The 13,891-nt window shown below is 39.7% G+C and overlaps 1 protein-coding gene across 2 annotated transcripts in view; it reads left to right on the forward strand.

The window, feature by feature from the left end:
- UGGT1 (UDP-glucose glycoprotein glucosyltransferase 1) overlaps positions 1-13,200 on the forward strand; it is a 93,937-nt gene extending 80,737 nt beyond the window's left edge. For both annotated transcript variants that reach the window (XM_081814651.1, XM_081814652.1), the window contains 9 exons: positions 2,390-2,548; positions 3,089-3,174; positions 5,943-6,027; positions 7,507-7,595; positions 8,129-8,233; positions 9,454-9,538; positions 10,167-10,349; positions 11,809-11,969; positions 13,005-13,200. In XM_081814651.1, coding sequence (XP_081670777.1) covers positions 2,390-2,548; positions 3,089-3,174; positions 5,943-6,027; positions 7,507-7,595; positions 8,129-8,233; positions 9,454-9,538; positions 10,167-10,349; positions 11,809-11,969; positions 13,005-13,185 — 1,134 coding nt within the window. In that variant the 3' untranslated portion in view covers positions 13,186-13,200. The remainder of the gene's footprint in view (positions 1-2,389; positions 2,549-3,088; positions 3,175-5,942; positions 6,028-7,506; positions 7,596-8,128; positions 8,234-9,453; positions 9,539-10,166; positions 10,350-11,808; positions 11,970-13,004) is intronic.
- The last annotated feature ends 691 nt before the right edge of the window (positions 13,201-13,891 follow it).

Raw genomic sequence — 13,891 nt, forward strand, 5'->3', positions numbered from 1 at the left:
TAGAGATTACATTAAATCCCTAAGTCAATTTGAAGAGTATTGCCATCTTAACATTAATAAGTGTTCTGACCCATGAATATGGGATGTCTTTCCATTTATTTGGGTCTTAATTTCTTTCAACAATGTTTTATAGGTCTTAGTATATAGGCCTGTAAAAGATCATGTCATCTGCAAATAGAGGTAGTTTTATTTCTTTCTTTCCAAACTGGATGTCTTTTATTTAATTTTCTTGCCTAATTGGGAAATTTTTAAATTACCAATTCAGTCTCTTGTTATGGATTTATTTGGATTTTCTCTCTCGTCTTAAGTCATTTTCTGGAGTTTGTGTCTCAGGAATTTATCCATTTTATCCAGGTTATAATTTGTAGGCCTATAGTTAGTCATAGCATTTTCTTACAGTCTTTTAAATTTAGTTTTGGAGGGGTGCCTGGGTGGCTCAGTCGTTAAGTGTCTGCCTTCGGCTCAAGTCATGATCCCAGGGTCCTGGGATCGAGCCCCGCATTGGGCTCCCTGCTCGGCTGGGAAGCCTGCTGTTCCCTCTCTCGCTGTGTCTCTCTCTGTCAAATAAATAAATAAAAATCTTAAGAAAAAAAAATTTAGTTTTGGAGTGATGTCTCCTTTTCCCTTGCTGATGTCAGTGAGTTGGCTCTTCTTTTTTTTTTGTGGTCAATCTAACTAAAAGTTTGTCAGTTTGTTGATATTTTCGAAGAACCAACTTTCGGCTCCATCGATTTTTCTGTTTTCCTGTTCTTTATTTCATTTATGTTCATATAGCTATTTTGGGTATCTAAGGTAAGTGGTCCTTCCCCCAGTCCATTTTTAAAAGATTGAGAGCTCACATGTATAGTTTTGCTGCTGTATCTTCACAGCCCTCACTCTGTACCTAGTTCAGAGTGTATTAACAAAAGAATTAAAACACATGGTCTTTCCTTATAAGGAGCTTACAGAGCCTCCTTCCTTTTTAAGACCACTGTCTCTGTGTCTGTCCTAAATATCTCTTCTTACAATTGAAGCCTGTTTCCTGGTTCCTCTTGGGAATTGGGAGACCAGGAACTTGAAGATAGTTATTAAGGGACTTCTCAGCCTTCTTTTCATTAGGGTAAAGAAGAATCCCATGATTCTTTACATCCCAAGAATGCTAAGTTAGGGGAGAGTGTGTGTACACACTTGCCTTATTCCCCACCTCAAACCTGTCCACCATGTTTGTTAACAAACAGGAAATGCTGTCTTTGCCCTTGAAGAACCAACTTTTGCTTCAGAGATAGTAAGATGGCCACAGAAAGCACTAAAGAGCGGTGTAAGGAGGCACAGAACAGGTGCAGAGCAGCTCTCTTCCATGTCCTTAGAGTTTTTGCTGCCCTTTCCTAGACTTTCTCCGCTTTCTCTGTATCTGCTGAAAACATAGAGCCTGGGATTTGGTGAGCGTGTGGAGGTTTAGTCCTTAGCTTTCATTATTACGCTTTTGGAATTTAGTATTGCAGTAACATATTAAGCTCCAAATAGTGTGTTATTAGCATTAGATAGGATTACAGAGCCAAGTGTGAACCAGCCTGGGATAAAAACTCTTTAATTAACTAAAGCCAAGCTACCCCAGTACTTTGCAATTATATTGTATTTTCTGTAAGGAATCAATAATAATTTAGGCAGTTGATGTGGAACATGAATGGCTTTGTGCCATTATGGAGTCATCAAATACATTTTGGGTATTTGCCTTTAGAATGGCAGTAGTATTTTCAGCTATATCCTGTAGGCCAAGATGAATTTATGTTTTTCTCTGCTGTTTCTCATTGTTTCTTCATTATCTTCTTTATTCTTTAGTTTTTAGATCAGTTCATTTTTTTTTTTTAAGATTTTATTTATTTATTTGACAGACACAGCCAAAGAGGGAACACAGGGTAAGTGGGAGAGGGAGAAGCAGGCTTCCCATGGAGTGGGGAGCCAACCTGACGTGGGGCTGGATCCCAGGACCCTGGGATCATGACCTGAGCCGAAGGCAGACGCTTAACGACTAAGCCACCCAGGCGCCCCTAGATCAGTTCATTCTTTTGGCAGTGTGTTTTACACGGTTTTCCTAATATTACTTCCTAGATGACAGCCTCATCCTCTCATCTGTACATCTGTACAAAACCTCCTTGCACAATCAAGATACAGAGCATTTCCATCACCCCAGAAAGTTCTCTTGTGCCCCTTTGCAGGCAGTCCCTCCCCATTCTTGTCACTATAGTTTTGCCTTTCCTTAAATTTCTTAGAAATATGACCGTACAGTATGCAGCCCTTTACGTCTGGCTTTGTTCACTTTGTACAATGCATTTGAAATCCATGTTGCATGTCTCAACAGTTTCTTTTTATTGCTGAGTAATTTTCAAGTGATTTAATTCTGCTGTTGCAGGTGGATAGTGTGGTGGCTGCTGAGTATGAGCTGGAGTATCTCTTACTGGAAGGTCACTGCTATGACATCACCACAGGCCAGCCCCCACGAGGACTGCAGTTTACATTAGGAACTTCAGCCAACCCAGTCATTGTGGATACCATTGTTATGGCCAATCTGGTAAATAATCTGTACATAAGGTGGTGGTATTGAGTCATGTTAATTTGGGCACTACAGTTTATGATGAACAGTTTGCATTCTGGACATGAGGGAGATTAAAATTCATGATTGACTGAATTTGGTCAATATAAAAATCAAAAGTTAAACTTACAGATTGGAATTACATGTTAGCCTAAAAAAAATGCTAGGATATTCTGAATATTCTGTTCTAATCAAATTGGCCCCTGCAAATTCATTGCTTAAGAGCTGACAGCATTTTTTCTTGGCTTTGGAGGTTTTTAGCTTATTCACACATGACACATTGATCCTTCACTCACTTACAGATCAATGACCTCCTTCTTGGCTTCACTGGCCTGTATTTTGCTAGTGTTTCAAATGGGTAGATTTCTTTCTTCTTTTTTTTTTTTTAAAGAATTGCACTGAAATTATAACTTTTATTTAAAATATGAGTGATATTTCAGAAAAGGAAATAACTGTCCCTCAGAAACAGCATTTTGATGTTTCAAAGAGAACTAAAATTTGTCTTTCTTCTTGCCTTAGGGCTACTTTCAGTTAAAAGCCAACCCGGGAGCTTGGATTCTCAGACTAAGGAAGGGTCGGTCTGAAGAGATTTATAGAATCTACAGGTAGGATTAAGTGATGTAGGTGCTTTTCTTCCAGAACATTTTACAGAGAATCAGCTTAAATTGAGTACTACACAGGCAGTTAGCCAGGGAATAAGGATTTAATTCATGTGTGATGAAACAATGCTTTTCCAGGAAATTGAGTATGGAAGAATTGTCAGGGTATGATTGGGCAATAAGTGGTATAAATACTAGTAAGTATAGTCAAGTTTCACCCTTTAGTCTTTCCTTTGTGCTAACAGCATCTCAGAATCAGATTATTCTTTCACTGCGATGAAAACCATAGGCAGATGAGAAATTGAGTCATTTCAAGAAAGGAGAAAAGAAACGAATAACATTCAAACTTTTCTACATAGATGGTGTATTTCTTGATCCTGGGTGAATTGCAGGTACACAGTGTAAGCTTTGGCCATGAAATCTTGGTGCTAGACTGGCTTTCTTGGTCTGTGGTAGTACGGAAGTACTTCCAGAGCATTTCGTCAGTCACCAGGTTTTTGCCTTCAGGTTTGCTATGGCTGCCTATTAGTTTAAAAAAATTATACTGCCATTTTGAGTTTATCTTTGTATATGGTGTAAGAGAATGGTCCAGTTTCATTCTTCTGCATATGTGACTGTCCAATTTTCTCAGCACCATTTTTGAAGAGACTGTCTTTTTTTCCATTGCATATTCTTTCCTGCTTTGTTGAAGATTCATTGACCATAGAGTTGAGGGTCCATTTCTGGGGTCTCTATTCTGTTCCATTGATCTATGTGTCTGTTTTTTTTGCCAATACCATGCTGTCTTGGTGATCACAGCTTTGTAATATAGCTTGAAGTCAGGCATTGTGATGCCCCCAGCTTTGGTTTTCTTTTTCATCATACCCCTGGTGATTCGGGGTCTTTTCTGGTTCCATACAAATTTTAGGATTGTTTGTTCCAGCTCTGTGAAAAATGTCAATGGTATTTTGATAGGGATTGCATTGAAAGTGTAGATTGCTCTAGGCAGCATAGACATTTTAACAATGTTTATTCTTCCAATCCATGAGCATGGTTTCACTCATATGTGGAGTGTAAGGAAAAGCGTGGAGGACCATAGGGGAAGGGAGGGAAAACTGAATGGGAAGAAATCAGAGAGGGAGACAAACCATGAGAGACTCTGGACTCCAGGAAACAAACTGAGGGTTACAGAAGGGAGGGGAGTCGGGGGATGGGGTAACCAGGTGATGGGTATTAAGGAGGGCATGTGTGGTGATAAGCACTGGGTTTATGCACAACTAATGAATCGTTGAACACTACCTCAAAAACTAATGATGTACTATATGTTGGCTAAAAAAAATTAAAGGGGGAAACAAAAATATTAACACTGCCTTTTAAAAGGTGTAATCTAAATTCTGTTTAACACAATTTAAATTAGTTTTAAGCTATGTGAAGAGAGTTTATGTCAATTTTTAGGGAGTGATTTCCATTACAGTGTATTTAAAACACCCTCTTGTTGTGTCATCTTAGTTCTATAGCATCTATAGAGCAGCGTGGTTTCTTGAAGCTGTATTATAATAACATATTTATTGTAAATACCATGTTTTCTTCCAAATAATGTTTTCCTAAATACGGTTTTGCAGAATTTAATCCTATCATAAGAAGTTTACTTGTTCTTCTTCTAAACCCCGTCCCTTCCGTGTGCCCTTTCCCTGGCTGCTCTTCCCCTTTCCCAAGAGTGTGGAGTCTTCCTCTCTTCCTACTGTCTAGGGTTCCCTTCGTCTTGGGATATTCCCAGACTCTATGTGTTTCATGCTTCCCCATCAGAATCTTACCTTGCCTGAGAACTCTGCTTTGTGCTGGATGACAGTGAATGAATGCAGTGAATTCATATTTTATCGTGGCTTTCTGCACTTAACACCTTGAAAATTGGTGCCTGGAAATTTTAGGAATTACAGTTGAGTGGGGATATCTTATTTTTAATTTTTTTTTTTTTTAAGATTTTATTTATTTTTTTGAGAGAGAGAGACATAGCGAGAGCAGGAACACAAGCAGGGGGAGTAGGAGAGGGAGAAGCAGGCTTCCTGCGGAGCAGGGAGCCCGATGTGGGACTCGATCCCAGGACCCTGGGATCATGACCTGAGCCGAAGGCAGACGCTTAACGACTGAGCCACCCAGGCGCCCTCTTATTTTTAATTTTAAATGTTTCCTGTTCTGCCCTAGCCCTCCCTGCAAATAGAGCTTGTTATAGTTCTTTCTCCAGAATATGGGCACCAGATTGAGTACAGGGCCTAGAGTTGGCTGATTGTGTGCCTCCAGGCAGAAGGATAGAGTAGATGCCTTTACAGAACTCTGAAGTGGAGCCATGCTTTGTTACTTGTCCATGAAAGAGTAGAAGTGATGTGTTTCTGGTGATGGTGCAGAGTGGCTCATGCTCCTAGGCAGTCCCTATTGCTGATACTGAACTTGGCTCAGACTTTGTGAATACAGGTGTTGATTAAGTGCTCATCATGCGCTTGCCAGCACTGGGAGCCTCTTACTCTGTGAAAGGTAATTTAAAGAGGAGACTCAAGAAGGAAGTTTGGGTTGTGACTGATTGGAATGCTCAGTGTTTGAAGGATAGAGATTCTGACAGTGCTTCTGTGTAGCTTGAAGGGACTTCCTGTAGGTTTCGAGAAAATAATTTGTTCTGGAAAACTCCTTTATGATAAAGATGATGGACAAATATGGCAGATTGATGTCACACCACTTACTGCATTTTGAGAATTGTGATTTGTAATGTCTGTCTTATTCTTTCCCTTTCTTTTCTCTCTAAGCCACGATGGCACAGATTCTCCTCCTGATGCTGATGAAGTTGTTGTTGTTCTCAACAACTTCAAGAGCAAAATTATTAAAGTGAAGGTGAGTTTGGTAATACTAAGGCAGCCACTCTTATAGTGGGTGAAAGTAGCAGTATTCTGGCATTCAGTAGCTCTTATCTAGAAGTAGGTGGATGCATTAACTGATAATGCTGTCACTGTGGTCATCATTTTACAATATTTATGCATATCAAATCATCACATTGTATACTTTCAATTTATACAATAATTATATCTCAGTAAAGGTGGGGGGAATAATTATTTGTCAATAACTATATCTCAGTAAAGGTGGAGGGAAGGAAAACCAGCTTAAGACTTTAATTCACCTTTGGAATTTTAGTGTTTATTGCAATGCTCTTTTTTTTTTTGAGAGAGAGAGAGAGCATGAGGGGCGGGGTCGGGGGGAGATGAGAGAGAGAGAGAGAAAGAGAAAGAGAGACTCCTAAGCAGGCTCCATGCCCAGTGTGGAGACCGATGCGGGGCTTGTTCTCACCACCCTGAGATCATGACCTGACATGTCAGACACTTAGCCAGCTGAGCCACCCAGGCGCCCCAGAATACTTCTTTAAATGTAAGATGTCTTGGGGCGCCTGGGTGGCTCAGTTGGTTAAGCGACTGCCTTCAGCTCAGGTCATGATCCTGGAGTCCCAGGATCGAGTCCCGCATCAGGCTCCCTGCTCAGCGGGGAGTGTGCTTCTCCCTCTGATCCTCTTCCCTCTCATGCTCTCTCTCATTCTTTCTCTCTCAAATAAATAAATAAAAAAAAAATTAAAAAAAAAATGTAAAATGTCTTTTGTAAATATACATTTGTGGCTTTCTTCATCTGAGAGATTGCACCTTCTAGGTAATCTCTGAGCAATACAAGTCTCATTTTACATAAAGTGTTTTCACAGATACTGTTTTGCTTACATAGCCATCGTTCACATTATTACTGATGACTGTTCTCAGAAAATTGGGAAGAATGCCAGTGAAAATTTCAATGACAATAATAATTGGTAGCCCTATTTCATTTCTTTTCACTTCTCAGAATTTTGAAGTTCTTAGTGCCTTAAATTCAAGTAAAAGGTATCATGGAATAAATAATCATTACACACAGTAAAATCTAAAGCCGACTACACATGATTGAGCAGAAAACTGGTCCCTGTGTTGTTGAGAAGATTCAACCCGTCTTTATCCTGGTAAATCCTAAAAACAGGCTGTGATGTGAAGTGACTTCTTCCTGACAGCGCTCATGTGGGCTGCACTCTACCCCTGGAAAACCAGCTGTCAGCTTGGTGGATTAGGTTTCTAGTTTTGCTTAGACTCTCTTTCCTACATAGTTGAATTTGAGGTTCTTTGACCATTTTTCAAAGTAAAAACAGTTATTATCTAATTAAGAGAGGTTGCTGGCTCATCACCTGAAGTTTTAATGTGATATGTTGAAGATCATTGTATTGAACTCGTCTAGACTCCGGGTGGATTGTTGTGCTTGTGGGAGAATTCGTTCCCTGTTGTTGACAACACTCCTCACATATGGTTGCAGGTTCAGAAGAAGGCAGATATGGTGAATGAAGACTTGCTGAGTGATGGAACTAATGAGAATGAATCTGGATTTTGGGACTCCTTCAAATGGTAAATCGGCATCATTTAAAAAAAAAGTATCTTTTAAGGAAAAACTGAGATATAAGCACCATCCCTCCCTTCTTTTGAGTATAAGACTCCTATCTGGGCCTTTCAGAGTCTGCACTCTGCCACCACATCTTGCACTTCTATTTAGAGTAGATGAGTGTTTTCCACTGACTGAGTGACGGAGGTTAATGTCCCCGTATGGGGAAGTTACTTGTTGACTCTCACTGGGTTGTGCCTGCCTTTCGGAGAGTTCAGTTTACTTCCCATCGAGCGGATCATGTTCTGTGGGATCGCCTCTGTTCAGTCTACTCCTGAAGCTCTGCGGTACGCTGCAGGCAGCACCCTTGTCTTTCCCTGTGGTGGCTTGGTTGCGTTGTGCCCTCTCAGGTGCCAGCGGATGCTTCACCGGCCTCTCCTGCATCGCCCCCTAGGGAAGGAGTGGGCATGGGAAACACATCTCTGCAGCTCTCCCCTTAAAGGGCTGTGTGTCTGTACCAGCATTTCAAGTGTTCTTGTTTTTATCTTTATTATTATAGGGGCTTTACGGGAGGACAGAAGACTGAGGAAGTGAAACAAGATAAAGATGACATAATTAATATTTTCTCCGTGGCATCTGGTCATCTCTATGAAAGATTTCTTCGGTTAGTTGTGTTGATTATTTCAGTATATACGAATGGGTTTGTCACAGTATTCTTATTTAGAGAGTAAATGTTTTATGGGATTCTGTCCATTATGCTTCTGTGTATCTGAAGCACTCTGAGGATTGTTAATATATAATTGTATTTGTTTTGATCTGCCAATCTCGTGAAGTCTGGCTGTATAATAAATGCATCTTGTGGATATTACAAGGCTATAAACCTTTAATACCACTGCATGCACATTATAAATAGTGGTGTTTCACTGGCCACCAAGTATTGCTTAAATCAGAAATTAGGAGGTTAACACAGAGAATAGAAGTGGAGTAGGGCCATGGACCTGCCTTCCGAAGATTCATAGGAGTTTAGAGCCAGGAGTGATCTTGGTTCTCACAGAAGAACACCTCTGTTTTATAGACAGATTCAGAGGGTGAAGGAACTTGCCTGAGGTCACACAGCCAGGGCCAAAGAGAGGTCATAGCCTTGGGCTGGTTGATGCAGTGGCCACCAGGGGAAGGCTTGGCTATGAATATGCTCCTTTGCTTGAGAGTGACTTTCCTAATGCCAAGGTTCATTTTATTTTAATTTTCCATGACAAATCTAGTATGGCAAATAATTAAACTGTCATTTTACTCAGTTTCAGGCCTCCCATTTCCAAGAAATAACTGACCTGTAAAACAGTTAATGTCAAATGTTGGTAACTCAATTCAGTTCCGTGACTCAGTTTGTTTTTGTATGTTTTTGAAGTTAGGAAATCCTGACGCTGTGGCCATTTGCTATCCCCTGACCTCTCTCTGCTCTCCTCCCTGGCGGGGTCTCCAGTTGAGGCTGTGGGGGGCAGTGCAGTGACACAGAGCTGCGGTGGCCTTACAGGTTTTCTTTTCAGAGTCCTGTAATCAGTTAGCCACAACCTCCATTATTCATTTATACCATAATCAAGGTAGCAGTTCATGAAGCAGTTTATTTAAAGATGTAACATGATTAAGACATTTGCCTTTATCAGGTATATCTTTATGGGTGAGAAATACTCTTTCTTTTCCATGCAGTGATAACTTTATATAATAAGTGCAGTTTTTCATTTTCCATTACTAAGGGTCTCTCTTTGCCATCAATTTGCTCTGCCATGAAGAACATTCAGCAGTCTCGTGATTGACTCTACTTGATTTCATTGAGATTAAAAAGCATTGGAAAATTATTATTGATTATTATTTGCTTTTGTTTGACAGTATAATGATGCTATCAGTACTGAAGAATACCAAGACTCCTGTGAAATTCTGGTTCTTGAAGAATTATTTGTCTCCCACATTTAAGGTTTGTTCCTCAGGAGAAAGGAAAGGATTCTTATTAAGGAGATATGTATGGTATAATATACTTTTTTACTGCTTTAGTGTTATTTGTATGATTTAAAGTTTTTCCTTTTAATTAGGTTTCCCTTCTTCAGTTGCATATTTTGTTTGTTTGTTTGTTTATTTATTTAAGTAATCTCTACACCCACCGTGGGGCTCGAACTGACAACCCCAAGATCAAGAGTCGCATGCTCTTCCGTTTAAGCCAGCCAGGCGCCCCTAGTTGCATATTTCTATGTTCATTCCAGATGGATTATTTTGGAGGAATAGTCGTTATAAAACCAAACACAAAATTATGACCTGTTTGAAGCTTGGATAACATTGGAGGAAAATCTGTATCTTTTGTTTTGATGAAATAACATTCTCTTCCTCTGAGCATGTATATTATAGTTTAATTAGAAAGCACAGTACAAGTTATTCTCTGTTTTTTTTATGTAGTCACAGGTGAGTCAGGGTCAGATTTCTGTATTAGACCACTGTTATGGTAAATGTGTTTTACTTGTGCCATAATCATGATGGCTGACTTACATTATTGAGTTGATTTTCTTCATCAAAGTAAATGGTTGGTTGTTGTTTTCTATGTCCAAAAATAGGAGTTCATACCTTATATGGCAAATGAATACAATTTCCAATATGAGCTTGTTCAGTACAAATGGCCTCGGTGGCTTCATCAACAGACTGAGAAACAGCGCATCATCTGGGGTTACAAGATCCTCTTCCTGGATGTGCTCTTCCCACTAGTTGTTGACAAATTCCTGTTTGTGGATGCTGATCAGGTAAGCTCTTACAAGCCAAATTTAAACAGTTCATATTGGGGCGCCTGGGTGGCTCAGTCATGAAGCGTCTGCCTTCAGCTCAGGTCATGATTCTGGGGTCCTGGCTTCAAGCCCCGCATCAGGCTCCCTGCTCAGTGGGAGGCTTGCTTCTCCCTCTCCCCCTGCTTGTGTCCCCTCTCTTGCTGTCTTTCTGTCTGTCAGATAAATAAATAAAATCTTAAAACAAAACAAAAACAGTTCGTATTAAAGGCATTAGACTTCCTTCTCCTTTTTAAATGATTTTATTTTTCTAGTTACAGAAAAATACATGCTTACATTATTTAGAATATATGGAAAGTTACACTCAGATGTGATCACTTTTAAAATTTGCATTTGAGGTATCTCTTTTCATCTTTTTTTCTATGCCTCTTTTACCCAGTTGCGATTACACCATGTATGCAGTTTTGTTTCTTAATTCATTTAACATATAAACTAGAAACTGGAAGATTGAGGTTTAACAGTGCTTGCCATTATCTCCAATTATTTACCCAAAAGCTAGGAGTTTTGACATGGTTAAGAGGGGGGAAGCTCTAGTAGATAGACGCCTGCCTTGATAATTTGGAACTCTTCAGATATTCTTCCTCCTGTCAAGATTTGACCTAAAAGGAACACACTGTGGTTTTAGACCACACAAACTCAAAAAGTGTGAATATAGTTGTCCTTTACAACCTTCCCCCTTCCCCTGACCTGGCTGAAACCCGAAGTAATCATCTGAATGGAAGTGATAGGTCATGTGGCCAGAGGCTTCATCCACCTCTTTGGAATTACCTGCCTCATCTGACTCCCTGTATCACAACTGGCTTGACCTAAAGCATGCTTTCTGGATTCTAATATAAGCACACTTACTCCTTGTTGAGTACTTGCTGTGTGTCAGGCATCTTTACACAGCTGTCCATATATTGATTCATGTAATCCTGTGAAGTCTCCATTTTACACATGAGGAAACTCAGTCACAGAGAGGCTAAGTAGTGTAAATTTGTTTTATTTCTACCTTTTTGAATACTTAGAAAACTGTGTGACAAGCATTAGGCAAAGTGTCTTACTTGCTAGTGAAGGCAGTCAGCTAATCAGTGTAAGAATCCGGGCTCAGACTGGGTCTACCACTGGAGCCTGTGCCATTAACCTCAGAGCTGCCCTCTGTAATGTCTCAGTGAGGCAGTCTGTATTTTAAGAAAACTGCTGTCTGCATGGCTGTTTAACAAATGCCTTGTGGGGCGTCTAGGTGGCTCAGTTGGTTACGTATCTGATTCTTGATTTCGGCTCAGGTCATGATCTCAGCGTTGTGAGATGGAGCCCTGTGTCAGGCTCTGCACTGGGCGTGAAGCCTATTTTAAGATTCTCTCTTTTCCTCTCCCTCTGCGCCTCCCTCCGTCTAAAACAAACAAAACAAAACAATGACTTGTGATCTTCTTTTTTCCAGATTGTACGAACGGATCTGAAAGAGTTAAGAGATTTCAATTTGGATGGTGCTCCTTATGGCTATACTCCTTTCTGTGATAGCCGAAAAGAAATGGATGGCTATAGGTTCTGGAAATCAGGGTACTGGGCCAGTCATTTGGCTGGGCGAAAGTATCATATCAGGTATTGAAAAAGGAGTACTCCCAGTGTTGTTTGATTTTCTTTTCTTAAAAAATTTATTTTACATATTTGAATTTGTGAATAGGTAATAAACTAACATGGTTCAAAAATAAAAATTATGAAAAATATGCAGTGAAAAATAATCTTCCCAGTTCTTTCCGTCTTCTACCCAGTTCCCATTTCTACAACAGATAACCGACTTTATTAATTTACTATATGTCCTTCCAGAGTTTGATTCTTACATTATCAACTGAACTTCTTTTTTTACACAAAATATACCATCATGTTTACAGTTTTGTGCCTTGCTTTATTTAATATCTCTAGTAGATCTTACATTAATGTCCTGAGAGAGAGACCTTCCTTTTTACATCTACATATTATTCCAGTATATATGTCATTTATGGTATTTTGCTGTGACATACAGTGTTGCAGTGAATAATTAAATACATCATTTAGTATGTTTCAAATATATCTGTAGGACAAATTCCTAGAAGTAGAACTCCTAGGATGGACTGTGTAACATTACATTATCTGCTCTGGGTCGAGTGTGGTTTGGAAGATCTGGAAGGTCTGGGGATGTGTAGGTAGCAGCATTTACAGACATAAATGTTGGGGTTTGGTGATTTCTTTGTCATCAGTTAATGTTCTTGGTCCAGAAGATCTGTAACACTTGGGGTTTTTTCCCCTGCAACATTTAAGACATCAACAGGATATCTTTGACTGATGGTTAGCTTTTATTACCTAATCTGCTGACATTTGGTAGAAGTTTTCTTTTGTCAGAGATTTAAGGTAGCTAAATAAGGAAGGCAATTTAATAAGGAAGAGGGACAAAGTGAGTTTGTGGTGGCAGAATATGGGTTTTGCAATAATTTCCTGAGCCATCTTTGAAGGAGCACATACTGACCCTGAGCTCCACACTGAGGCCACAGCTTACTTTTTCAAAGAGAGGCCAGGATGTTTACCTGGTGACCATTATTCAGCGAGGTTACTTTTTCTGCCACAATCCATGGTTATAATAAGTAGTTCTTCTCTATCCAGTGCACTGTATGTCGTGGATCTGAAGAAGTTTAGGAAAATAGCTGCTGGTGACAGACTCAGGGGACAGTACCAAGGTCTGAGTCAGGATCCTAACAGCCTTTCAAATCTTGATCAAGTAAGTGGCTATTTTTTTTCGTTAACACTTTCAGTGATGGGTATGCAGTATTGTTTCAGGAATTAAATTATTATTTTCCTCTCAATTCTCTCCTCCGTTGGGACAGTGTTTTGTTTCTTCATGGAAAGGAATTGTGGGGGGTGTGTGTGTGTGTGTGTGTGTGTGAGACATTTTTAGCCTCAAGAGAAGAAATACTAGTGAAAAATGTCATAGGCCTGATGTGAGTTTGGAAGGGAGATGGAAGGAGGATGCTGCCTCTTCAAACCATTATCGTATCTTTCAATTTTGCACCCAAGTTACCTTGTTTGATAAATTTGTTTCTCTGCCTGCTAGGAGCAATTTGTTTCTTTTTAGGAACTAATTAGCAAAGATTCACAGTAGATAGTCTACAATTTCCCTTTTTTTCTTTTTAAAGATTTTATTTATTTATGTGTCAGAGAGAGAAAGAAAAATCACAAGCGGGGGAGCGGAAGGCAGAGGGAGAAGCAGGCTCCTCGCCGAGGAAGGAGCCTGATGTGGGACTTGATCCCAGGACCTTGGGATCATGACCTGAACTGAAGGCCCACGCTTAACCGATTGAGCCACCCAGGCATCCCTCCTTTTTTTCCTATGTCAGAAACTATGGTGTTTTTGTGTGTGTGTGTGTGTGTTTGTTTTTTAACCATGGTGGTTTTTTTTTTAAGAAGTTTAGCCAAATCAATTTATTAATGCTAAATATTTTTCAGAAGTGAGATAATAGTTTGTTTTAGATACCTAGTTTTACATATTTTGT

The sequence above is a fragment of the Leptonychotes weddellii genome, chromosome 3 (assembly GCF_054177405.1).
Source record: "Leptonychotes weddellii isolate Sample4059 chromosome 3, ASM5417740v2, whole genome shotgun sequence".
NCBI classification, from domain to species: Eukaryota; Metazoa; Chordata; class Mammalia; order Carnivora; family Phocidae; genus Leptonychotes; species Leptonychotes weddellii.